General features: G+C 42.0%; 1 protein-coding gene across 3 annotated transcripts in view; it reads right to left on the bottom strand.

Annotated features, from left to right (window-relative positions):
- Positions 1 to 5291: 5291 nt before the first annotated feature.
- The window catches only part of LOC145423220 (protein bicaudal D homolog 2-like), a 38309-nt gene continuing 30470 nt past the window's right edge, over positions 5292 to 13130 (bottom strand). The window contains exons 10-12 of one of the 3 annotated variants that reach the window (XM_080295445.1): positions 8879 to 9140; positions 7146 to 7214; positions 5298 to 5433 (exon numbers count right to left, since the gene is read on the bottom strand). In XM_080295445.1, the coding sequence (XP_080151571.1) occupies positions 7167 to 7214; positions 8879 to 9140 (310 nt within the window). In that variant the 3' untranslated portion in view covers positions 5298 to 5433; positions 7146 to 7166. Of the gene's footprint in view, positions 5434 to 7145; positions 7215 to 7809; positions 9141 to 13130 lie in introns of those variants that run through there. The other 2 variants (XM_080295446.1, XM_080295444.1) reach the window with 2 other exon arrangements.

The following is a 13130-nucleotide window of genomic DNA, read 5'->3' as shown; positions in this document are numbered from 1 at the left end:
TCGGGGGCCCAGTGCCCCCTGGGTGCATGGGGTTGCCTGTCTTTCGGCCTGTCTGTCTGTCTTTCTAGGGCATGCTGGTCCATAGAAAATAGAGCACCAAACAGTCCTCTGGGATACATCCTGTGCTCTGCTTCCCCGGGGCTCCTCCACTCAAAACCACAGAGCAGAGTGAAACAACTGCATTCAGAGAGAGGGAGGAAAGAGGAAAATGAGAGACTGGGGGAAGTGAGAGACAGAGGAGGATGTGAAAAATGGCAATTAGGATGAAGAGAGGAAGAAAAGCAGAGTGGCAGATGAGCAGCCAAGCAGAAAGCTTGGTGCGAAAGTCAGCATAGATAAGTGTGACACGAGCTCCACAGAGCTTTTTACACTCATCTGAAAGTGCCGTGGTATAAATGTCCCAATCACATGATAATCACACTCCAGAATTGGGTGCCAGTCGTCATTTGTTCACTCTTTTTCAGGTGCAAATTAAAGCCTGGTATCGATTGAATCAACACTTCATTGTTTGACACAGGCGAAGCTGCATTTTTTGAGACCACACCAGCAGCTGCGTGGAGATACTACAGACAGATCTATGAGTCACAATAGGGAGGACGCTCACACCCTGCATCCAGTGTCAGGACTCAGGAATTTTTGAATTCATCGTGAAGATGAGCTCACACTCCACAGGTCATAAATTGCTTAAGATTCTCGCTGGTGTTATTTCTCCTCCGGTGGGGTTGTTTAGAAATGTGTTAACGTGTGTGTTTGAATCCACGCGAGGCGTGTGCGGTGTTGATGATTGCCGTTGCTCTTTCAGACCAGCTGATCACAGCTCTCTGCTCCTTCAGGCTCCACATGGATTCATCACATGACAGCCCCGGAGCACACTCATAAAGGAGACTCTTTGTAAGTGCAAAGAAGCGCGCCCTCTCCCCCCTTAAGGCCTGCAGCTCTCACAGTTACTGGAAGAGTTACAGTTACTCGGTCAGCTCACAAAGACGTCAACAGTTGTAGCATGGGGACCCCAGGTGGTGAATATAGATAGTGCATCAACTGAGTAGTGAAAACAGCTGCTCTGCTGCATGAATCCTTCTTCATCCTGGGTATAATCGCAGCAGCTGAGTATTAATAGAACAAGACTGATGCCATGTAGTGACCCATATTTCCTCAGGCAGGGGGGGGGGGGGGGGGGGGGGAATAATGGAAGACTGGCACCAACAAAAGCTCCACTGTTACTGGAGTGATGTCATTACTGACTTCTCCCGACTGGCTATCATTAATTCTCTGATGCTGAAAAATCTGCAGGACATGAATGGTAAATGATAGCACTTGGTTTAAGTGTACTGATTCACATCACTGTCTTTTAGTGACACAACTAAGCATTAATAATAACTTATTTCAGGTTTATTATATATAAACCTGAAATCAGTATATATTATATATAGGACTGACAATGGGACAAAGCTGTAGGGTGGACTGATCAGTGATGCTTTACTTTTATTTTGACTCAATGTAAATGATTACATTTCCTAAGTATTGCATGCAAATACAAATTCTAGGTGTGTCTACTTTGAGGATTTATATTTTATGCCTCTTTATATTTCCAGTGCACTTATTCACAGGCAGAACTTCAGTGCTTCACGCTCCTCAAAGGAAGAAGAAGACTAAGTAATTGCTATATCACATAGTCATTTATTGTAATTTGCATACCAAAACCTACACATTAATGCATAGCAGCCCCCCATAAATAATAGCAAAACACTGATATAGTAAGTAAGTGCTATAAATTTACTGTTAAAAATGCTCACATTACTTTTAATACATTTACCAAAAAGGTAAATGGGTCTGCATACTTTAGTTCTGATAAAAGCAGTGGTGGAAAGGACAAGAGTAAGAGTATCTCTGCTTCTGCTGTCTTAATTTTCAAACGGTGTAGGGCACAAGGCAAACATGCTACTGCTAAATTGCCAGCGTTTTTTTTGGTAAACTGTATCCAACGTGTCAAGATGATATTCCACAATTTCGTAAGGCGAAATAAGCTCGTAACTCTTTCTAGACCTTTTATTTGGATTAAATATTAAATGTCTATCAGAGACTTTAAATGAACTACTTTCATCAGAAAGTAGGAATGTTTTGGAAGCAATCTGAGAAATGCCCACATAGCTCTAAAGGAGGAGAATGAACAATGACAGGAGTGTGAGAATAGCTCTAGAGAGAATCGGATGTTTTTCTAAAATGATAAATAAAAATAAATATTTGAATATTCTAAAAGGAAGAAATACAGAATTAACCAAACCAGAAGAAAAACAAAATAAAGAGAGGGAGCCTTGACTTAATATTGACAATAAACTTGATCTGGGTGGACAGAAAAGATGGTTTTAAAGTACCTAAGAGCATCTGAGCTTTCAAAGTATAGAATTTTAGCCCTCTTATTCAGAGGGTCAATCTTGTGCTTTTTCACTTCTTCGTTTGGAGTAATCTGCACATTCAGAGTGCTTATAGATGAAGTTTAAAACATTCATACAACATTTTGACCTCTAAAGTGAATGGATCAATAACAGTTAGTCCATCTATTTATTTGGTTTCATTTGCATAAATAAAAATCTCATTTTTTCCCCTTTATTGTCATTAATGTGTGTTTAAATGGCATAAAATAACATTCATACTTTCCTCTTGTAAATCAACACCAAGAAAATAACAGCAGTTTTAATTGAGCAGAGAGCCGGCCTCCAGAGCCTCGACAGGAAATGCTGGGTGTACCAAAGGTCAAAAAAGAAACTGGGACCAATCAGTGCTTGGGCATATCTCCAGGAGGGAGGGACAGTGGAGGAGAGGGGGAGAAAGAAACGGGAAATGGAGGGGGCAGAGGAGGGAGGGGCAAGGTTTAAGAGAACAGACAGGGTAGGGATGGGGAGGAGGGGGGGTTTTGGTGGAGGTGTTTTTGTGCATTGTGTGAAATGTGATCAGGTTCCTGGAGCCGCTTGGACAGCTGGGAAGTTCCCCCTTCCCCTGGCTTCCAACTGGGAACGCTATGAGGAGACTCCAGGGCTGCAGACCACATACTTCAATGGTTAACCCTTTCATCCGCTTCAGCTGTGGAGCAGCTATAAATAACAACACTAAAACACGCTGGAACTTAAGTCACATTTATTGATTTTAGCCAGTATGACTACCCTTACACAGACATACCATCTCCACTAGAAAACAAACAAAACACTTTCATAGGATTAGTTCAGCAGTAATACATCAGACTTAACTGGTCCCCGCCCCAAGCCCTAATTTTTTATTTTCTCTCTTTTAAAAACACCCCGACAAAAGTTTTAACATGTTTGTTTTCAACTCTGTGTAAAGGTCCCATGACTGAGAAACATGCATATGACGTTTAGCTGTAATCAATATGCCACTAATCATAATGCACATTATTGATAAGAATACAGTACTGCATGACAGTTCAAATAAATACAGGTGAAGTCGTTATTTCATATAAAGATATCAAACTCTCATTATGGATCAATACTGAAACACAATATGACAATATAAAGTTTGCACAGCTATTTTTTGTAGTATCACAATGCTATCGCTTCCAGCAAACAGAAAACTTTCTCTTTTTAATGTAAAACAGTATCTGAATTGCACTTTTTTTTGTTAGCTTCTTATCCATATTGGTAACTTTAACGCCTCAACAAACAAGCATTGGCTATAATGGCACTATTCAAGCTTGTTGATGCTAATCTTGTTTTCTGTTTCCTGAAAACACCATGCTCAAAGATGATGTAAAAAAAGATTCAAGAATAAAAAAACCCAAAACAAAACAAACAAAAAGTCAAATTAGACAAAAGTAAAGATAAAATGCGCTCTCTGCACATTTTTAACAATACTATTGATATCACATTACCTTCACCAAACAAAGCTAGAGATACATAGATGTTTCCAATAGTACACTGATCTACCCCAACACATTAAAGATGCTTGGAGCACTTTGTTCAATAACAGGAGGCCAAAGGGATCTCTTTTGGTTCCCAATGTTTGATAAAATAAAATAAAAAAAAAACTTTTCTCAATACCCCTGAATTTCTCGAGGGGATCACTGACCTGCAGAATTCAATACAACTTGAGTTTTATTGAGCTAATTTCAAAACTATCACCTCACTCATGCAGAAAAGGGGGAAAAATTCCCTTTGCGCTTATTGCTGCTCACAGTCATTTTGAACCCAAAGTCCTTACCTATATATAAAAAACAGAAACATAAAACACTAGTCTAAGATTCTCCCTTGAAACAATGAAAGGCACTACTGGTCAGAAACGAAGAACTAAAACGAACCGAAAAACAAAACCCCGGCTCTCGCACGGCAGCGAGAGCCATGGCCCAAACTGCACATTTCTTAGTTTTTTTTCTTCTTCTTTCCGATTCTTTTTCTCATTTTCAACCTAAACGGTGTACCAAGATTTGGCACAATAAACAAAGAGAGAATGAAACAATTCCAATTTGGAATTTTAATTGTCGCAGTTGCAAAGAATTCTGAAAGCCAGCGATCCCGTTTCAGTGGAACGCCCTCGGTAAGAAGCTAGGAAAAGCACATATCGTCGTCACGCAAATTTTTCCCAAGACACAACTTACCTATTTGAGTCAGAGCGTTGTCAAGTTTCATAGCGTAATTTTTGAACTATTCCTAGGAATAATAAATACATGAAAAAACCCCAGAATTTGATCACCCTGGATTTTTGTAGAGAACATGGCAGTAGAACAAACATATGAAAAATAAAAGCAACAGCATAACACGATGTAACAAAAGGATTTTAAAATGATTATTTGATGGATAAATTCTTGAGGACAGAGTCATCATAGTACATTTGTGGTTTGTGGAGCCTTACTGTAGTGCGTATTGTTTAAATTCAAATATTTGAGGAGGACTTACAATACTACAGTCCTCCAACCTATATTGGATAACTCAACAAACCATTGTACTACCATGCTTTCCTATAGGTTAATAATAGCATGTTATAATCCTATAAAATGAAAGTGCACAGATTAACAAAACGATAAACTAAAAATAAGAGATAAAACCAAACAAAAACAGCTTGTTGATTAAGAAACGACCACATCTCCCTTGGCTTCTCAATAGAGGATTCGGAGGGATTGGCCAATTACAAGCCAAGAAGTTCACTGTACTTGCGAGGCAAAAATGGCTTCCAGCAGAGGCATCCACAATTTGGACCAAGTGTGATCCTAATGTGCATAACATAACAGAATTTTAAAATGAAAAGGGGAGGACAATTGATTCAAATTAAAAACCTGTGCTTAACGTTTGTACTTAGGTTTTTGCCGTTTTATTTTTCTTCAAGTCCAAATAGCCTAGAGTAGCGCTAACTCGTTTCGCCCAACTCAATCAGCAGCGAGAATGGACCTTGTGTTGGTACTTCGTCGTCCGTGCAGAATTACTGAAATTACTGCAAAAGTGGAGAAACAAACAAATAATGAGCATCATTAGCACTTGGTTTTGGTCATTTGAGAGCGACTGTTTACAAGGTCACAGCAGCGGAGTCCACGCAGACAAAGTAAGATGGCGGCTGTTGGTTAGTCAAAGCAACAGAAAGCGATGTTAGGAACTTTAAGCCGGCCAGTATGGACATTTCGTTTCTGGTGTGAAAGCGCATTCACTGCAAATCATCCCGCAGGTGCGGTTAGGAAGCCAGTGACTTACGAGTACCATGAACTTTCATTCATAGGACAGAGCTGAAGCCACATCTCACCACCAAAGGAGATGGGTCTTTCTCATTAGCCATGCAAGTAAATGAAAAATGGGTTATGCTTTTGACATGCAGGCTTACTTTTAAATCAGAAACAAGATGCATCATGAGAAGTAAAACTTAGAGGTGATGTGGGAGGAGCCTGCAGGCAGAGGTAGGAGGAGCTTTGCTGTTTTAGTTTAGGTGGCATATTGCAATGACACCAAAAAAGCCAGACATTGATTTCAAACTAGATCGAACCAAGCGGGGATAAGTCTATCTAAGGAGAGGGGATTCTAGTCACAATCACATCCTGCAATCATCTACTGCTCAGTAAATCCACATAACCTATACAAGGGATACGGTTGGGAGCTTAACTAATTTGAATCAATGTCCTCTGGTTGAGCGAGCAACCAATCTCAAGGTTTTTTTTCCTCCAAATATCAGCGGGAGTTTATCCCTCAGAAAAAGAATAAAGAAAAAAAAAATATCACGGGGTGTTTTTCGCTATGCCAGCCTATTCTCATGTCTCTAAGTATCATGGTAGGATCTTCCAATTCCTTAAATTATAAACTTTCCCAAGGAGATAAGCATGCGTAACGAAAAGCACCCCTGGATTAGATTCCCCATCCAGCCACACATCTGGCTTTCTTCACCAGCACGTTTAGCTTTCTTATCTCCTCTCTCAGGAGCTGGTTTACAACACGATTAGTTCTCCCTCCTCTACTCCCTAAACCTTTTTTCTCAGCGCAAACTGATGGAAACAGAATATACCGCACTTGTAAGTTGACTGAACTTCAAACATAGGAGTGACTGACCTCTAAGGAGGCTGCGCTTTTTTTCTTTTTTCAGAAAGTGTACAATAGCCTCGTCTCCATGCTGTGTGCTGCGGCTTACGGATGCGCACTCAAGCAGGGTTGACTGCGGACATAATTCCCTGTGTTGAGAGGAATAAATGCCCATTGTATATGCATTTAAGAGGAAGGAATACTGTAGTAGAAACCTGCAAGATTATAACCTGAACATGATCCTATTAAGAATATAGAGAATTTTATATATAGCTTATTAGTAGTAGAAAATGCTATTTTTTTTAAACAAATCTTGCAGGATTTCCTCACATCAACCCTGCTTTTAGCATCATAAAGCTAATGTGTCTATGATCCACAAGCGGTACATGGATTTTATTAAACACAAGCCCCACTTAAATTTTGCCTATTTGCGTAATACTAGCTTGCAAGGGGTTAAAGCTATTGTCAATACTAAAACAGTACGTTGCTTTGTCCTCACACACCAAGCAACCCAAGAAAACAAACAAGAGAGGCCCTTCATTTCAATGGTTAAAAACCTTGTATACAAATGAAGGCCCTTCACCGCAACACTGAGATATAAACACAGGCAAAATTCGGAAAACACATCGTATGCGAGGACGTTACCTGACAAAAATATTCCTCATTCTAGTTAAAGGGTGAGTGGTGATGCTGGGGGAGCAAGCTGCTGACAATCTACAAGAGAGAAGGTCGTAGTAGCGACCGAGCAACGAGAGACAGATTAGAGACATTAGGAGAGGACTTTTTTTTTTTTTCCAGCCACATAACCACATAGAAATTATTTGACAGCTCTCAGCAATCTCGCAAACAGCGGGGGGCAGGGGATGGGGGGGGGGGGGGGGAGTGAGAAGGAAAAGCATTAGCTCAGCTGAGACGCAAGGACAGGGCTTTACATCAACAAATAGATAAAAATATCAAGCGTTTGGGGTCGACAGGCACTTTTGTCGAGCGGTCGGTTGGATTTGTTTGCAGATTTATTGTCCGGATGTGTGAACAGTTTCGATTTGTGCTCTTCAAGGATTTATTCTATAGAGTTTTTTTTTTAAAAATCCTCTCTGATTAAAACTATATTGTATCTCTTTTCACAGTGAGCATTATATCCATTTGAACAGAAGCAGGAACCTGAGGCACCTATGCTGAAGTGCACTTAATTTAGATGTGTCGATTTGTCAAACCTTCTTTCTCGTAATATGGCTCTGAATGAATCCTTTGCAACATAATGGGTCACAGGGATTAGACAGCCCTCTTGTATCACACCAATTAACTCCTCTTTTCTATTAAAATTAAAAAAAAACAATGTAGAGCCCTGTAGTACAGAGTTTTGTCTGGTACCACACACCTAACAACAGAAAAACAGTTAAAAAGCTCTCAAGCATTTTCAGCTGCAAAGCCATGCGATTCTATTGACCCTATAGTATTGGTGTGCTAGCGTCACAGCTTTAAAATTAACCTGAAATAAACAGCTGTGGTCACAAGTGCTCCTTTTCCGCCCAAACAACTTCATTGACCCACTTATGATTTTTTTTTTTTGTATTTCTGTGTAAAATCATATTATGCTCCCCTAGCAAAAAAGCAGAGGGAGCTTGCATATTCTAGTTCCTTTTTCTGGTTGTAAACATTAGAAAGTGGGCTGCCGGGCACGGTTCGGTCCTGGGGGGACCAGGACGGAGAGGCAGAGGAAAGAAGGGGCCGTTTTATTTATTCGGAAAGGAGCACCAATGCCGACAGACAAGCCAAAGAACAGAGGATGTCAAGTTTAGTTGTTAGAGCATCAGAGTGACATCATCTTTACACGTCTCCACCTCAGCAATGTGTTAATGTGACCAGGAAAGCCACTCCGGGGGGCCAGAACAAACAAGCACAGAAGCTGCCAGCTTTTACATCATACGTACAGCACTATGACAGCGGAAAGAATAGACAACCCATAATATCCACAAACCCCCCAATATAACCAGGGCCTTATAACCCACATGCCATATATGTCTACTACAGTCCAAACGTCTAGTGCACACTGTACATACACTGCATTCCCCTAAGCGTTTATAGTAGCACACACGAGCAGCTGGTTAGTAACACATCAGTCCCTAGAGGAGCGCAGGCTGGCCATGGAGCTAAGCGAGCAAGTGGGGCTCTTTAACACGAAGGCAGGGAGGGTTTCGGCCCGTGAGCCCCCTCCCCTCTGTACACAGCAGTCCCATGCGGACGTTTCTGCCGCCTCAGTCGCAGTAGATCTTGTACTTCTCGCTGCAGAAGACCACGGGGCCTCCCAGGATGCCGCTGGGCACAGAACTGCTGTGCTCTGGTCGGCCCGAGACAGAGCAGGTGAGACTCTGACTTACATGCGGGTTGTTGGTGGTGGTGGTGGTGGCGGCGGCGGCGGCGCTGGCGGTGCCGGCGGCCTTGCTGCGTGCTTTAGCACGGCCTGCGTTGCCTCCCCGACGGGTCTGCTCGTGATCAAACTCCAGATCTTCCAGGCGCTGCGTCAGGGCGAGCTTCTGCTGGATAGCCATTCGCAGCAGAGAGTTAAGGGTTTTCTTCTCGTCCTCTGCTGCGGCCAGCTGTCTCTGCATCTCATCCAGCTGGGTAACATACTCATCACAACTGCAGGAGAAACACAGGCAGAAAAAAAAAAGTCAGATTTGTTCACCGACTAAGAGGGTTTCCTGTGACATATCACAAGAGGGCATTTTTGTGATATTACTTAACATGAACCTCATGCCGCACCTCAGATTTGATTCACTGACAGAAACACTCAGACACACATTCAAACCCACACATCATAAACTTCCTGCTAGTGTAATAAATTAGCCACCAGCAGGTGGAGCCCATGAGCCACAACATGAAGGCCTGCAAGACTGCCCAAGCTTCTGAAATATTAACCTAAGACTTCACCAGCCATTTTGGTCCTCTTCAACAAAGTCCCCCCAACGAACACATTTTCAGCTCCACTTAAAACATTCTGCAGCTAATTTGCCAGATATAGTAACAAACTCTCACCGCACTTCCCGTCATTTCATAAACTGAAAATTAAACCCATACTTTTTATTTGTATAGCTGCTGCTGCTAGAGGGTATGATTTACATTCATGAACAGGTGAGACATCTGAGAGCAGCTTGCAGCGCCTTGGGATAATATGAATGTATGCACAGTGGCAGTTGAAGACAGATTACATACATAAGGGATGAAATCATTAGCCTACAGGTCAAAGGGAAGATTATTTCTGCATCACCTGAGAAAAAGGCAGGAGGGGAGCGACAGAGGAGAAAAATTAAGACGGGGAAGAGAAGAATGTGGTTTATTGCTCTGAGGTGTAGCTGTTCACACCTGATCTCCAATTTTCCAGTTTGAATGAGACAGCATAACTTCTATGCCTCCGTTGCATCTCCCATCTGTGTGTGAAATAGCACAAGATATGAAGTCTGTCTACTAACGCTCGTCATCACCGGGTGCTGCACTGCGGCATTATCACCTGTCTCCCGCTGTCCTTGCACACGTGTTAGTGTGTGAGTGTCTAAAGCTGGACAAGTATAAAAAGTGGGACACCTGACAGGATTTCAAGGTGGGGGGTCCATATCGCCACTCCCCATCTGCTGCTGTCGTGCTCCTGTTTCCTTTATCCCCTCTCCTGGGTCTTATCATTGCCTTTCAAGCCTCATCACTTCCTTGCTACAGTCTCTCTCTATCTGCCCGAATCAGTCACTTTCTCTCTCATCTTGCTCATCCCTGTTTTCTGTGCTGCTGACAAAGCAAATCGAGTGACATTCTTCAGTAATGACTGACAAACCTATTGGGAGGGAAGGGCTGAATACGTTAGTGAGCAGCACTTAATTGCCCAACCGTACAGCACCAAAGTTCAGACACAATGTAACTGTTGGGCAGCCTCACCTAACTCACTTTCATTTATTTGAAATTAATTATTATTTATTTTTTGTTAACACCCTAGCCTGAAGCTATAGTCTGCAAACTCTTTTCTCTACGAGCCGTAACTGTCATTACCGATCTGTTCTGTTTTAGTCAGTGTTTAGCAACTGAACTGCTGTTGCAGAAGCGATAAATAAATAACATAAAATAAAAAAATTCCATAAAAATAATGCAAAGCAAGCAAATAATCTTTCAGTAGGTGAAGAATTTATCAGCTTTTTCTTTAAAAAAAACAACAACAAAAAAAAACAAAAACAAGAACGTCTTGAAGGGAGCATCTGCAAACAGGAAGCGCAGATGTTTTTGCTGCGTGTGGTGCTGCACGTGGTGGTGGGCCATGTGAACCCTGGCCTTGCCAGACCACCAAACAAATATAAACCATGGCCCCCTCCTCTTGTGTATGCAGCTTGATTCCCTCTGGGACACACACCCAGACAATAGGGATCAGTGCTACCTCATTAAACCCAGTATGAGATTTGGGAACAACCCGGGAGCAAGAAGCGAGCTGGTGCACCTTCAGACAGTTCAGTCACTCTTGCATAGGGGTGGGGGGCATTTTTCCCGGGAAAAAAAGAGGAGTCTATTCTAAGCAGTGGGTGGATACAATAGGAGTCTTTTTGCCCTGGTGATCGGGAGTTCTAGCACAATAGCCGAAGGGGGCCAGGAGGCGACGGCTGGCCTTTTGAGCATTAGGAATCACAATATTCACACTCTGACAAACAAGCGCATTATCTACATCTCGCTGTAATGATTTACAGTAGCTGCTGACATTTAAAGGCTGTGACTACTAAAACATTCATAACCAATAATTCCCCAATAGGACACAAACACACACATTCAAAACATGGTCAGCTGTGGTCTCGTCTAGAGCTTGATTGGTCATGGTGGTATGGATCTCACACACACACACACACACACACACACACACACACACACACACACACACACACACACACACACACACACACACACACACACACACACACACACACACACACACACTTCTTTAACAAAACAAAGAAAGTTAAAAGGGAAAACAACTAACATAGAACCAACACCAGAATAGCCAGATAACTGAAGGTGTACATTTTACAAGAAAACGTGATTTGTGTAAATGTTCGGACAGTTAATCAGCGAGAGCAGAAGGCACAAGCATGTCGAGGCTTGTCTTAGGAATGTCGGAGGCAGAAGCTTACTGTTAACATGACACCAGATACTGCAGCCAGAGAGGCACACATACAGGAGGGGACAGTGAAGCCCATATACACGCGTGATAAACATTCCTGTGTTGCTTTCGTGAAATAAACTAAATAGAATTACTCCATCCTATTTGCTATTTCTGTTAAAACAAATATTGTTTTGTTAAATTGGTTTTAAAAACAAAAATGTTAATAATAAGTCTGGTGTGTCTTTTAGTCCTATGAGTATATTATGTGCCAATTCCCTGAACAATAAGACCATAAAAAGCCCCACATATTCTTTCACTTCCACTTCATCTCTCTTCCCCTTTTGTCAAAGACTATACATCATTTGAATCCACGAGTACACATCTCAGAAATCCTCCTTTGCAGACTTTGTGTGAGCAGTGATTATCTTGAAAAGTGGAAGAAAAAAAAAACTATCAAACTAGACTCCTGTAGTGGGTTGTAACTAAAGGCCTGGTCCTTCCTCTCTTTCTTTTCCACATGACAAGAGAACCGGGTGTTTGGCTGTGAGGAAGGATGGAGGGGGAACAGGGGATACAAAGAGGGGGGGAGTGTGGGAAACTTCATTCCGGCGAGTCCCCCTGCCTCTCAAAAGAGTCCCCTGACCTAACTCTGTGTCATATAAGACACAATTTACATACCAATACATGAGTCCCATAAACAGTGAATGTAAATCATACATAGTGGTGTGGTGCTGGAGCAGAAAGCCCAACAACATAGTCGGTGGAGCTGCTCTGGGCATACGGAGGAATAAAAACACATGGACTGAAACAGGAAGTAAACAGGAAGCTGTGATGTGCTCAAAAACATCTTAACCCTCTCCGGCAAAACAAACTCAAAGAAAAAAAACATGCAAATATGATCTTACACTTCAGCTGCTCTCCTCTGACACATGACACAACTATATAATACATCCTGCAGCAATTTAGCTCTGCAGTATATACAAAAAAGCCTGTGGCGACACGCCTATATTTGCAGCCGGATGAGTTTTAGAACTGTTACTAATTGATTGGGCACTGCAGGTATATGGAATTACTTCAGCTACTGCACTTCAGCGATCTGTATTGAATTTCTGCATGGGTAAGACGAGGGGTGCTGAGCTGCCCACACACACTCCCTGCAGCAATTATACTCTTCATTGTAAAAACTCGCCTCTCCCTACCCTTCTCTTTCCCCTCTGCACAGCTTGAACTTTGCTGTGGAATGTAATACAGCTTTAAATGAAGGACAGACTGCCTCAGCATCTCTGCAGTGCTTTCTGGAATATAGCTAATATTTACAGGAAGAGCGCGCATCATTGTTTTAAATGAAATTAGCTATCAAAAAAGCACATCAAAGCACAAAAATATTGTTCACACATGCATATGTGCACACCCAAAAATAAACAAGCAAGCAGCTCATGAGTCCTTAGTGTACTACGTGTTGAGGGGTGAATGTGTAATCCATCCCAATCTGAGGAGGGATT

The sequence above is a fragment of the Astatotilapia calliptera genome, chromosome 20, assembly GCF_964374335.1.
Source record: "Astatotilapia calliptera chromosome 20, fAstCal68.1, whole genome shotgun sequence".
Lineage (NCBI taxonomy): Eukaryota > Metazoa > Chordata > Actinopteri > Cichliformes > Cichlidae > Astatotilapia > Astatotilapia calliptera.
The sequence above is the reverse complement of the archived record's forward strand: the minus strand, read 5'-3'. Positions and strand labels throughout refer to the sequence as shown.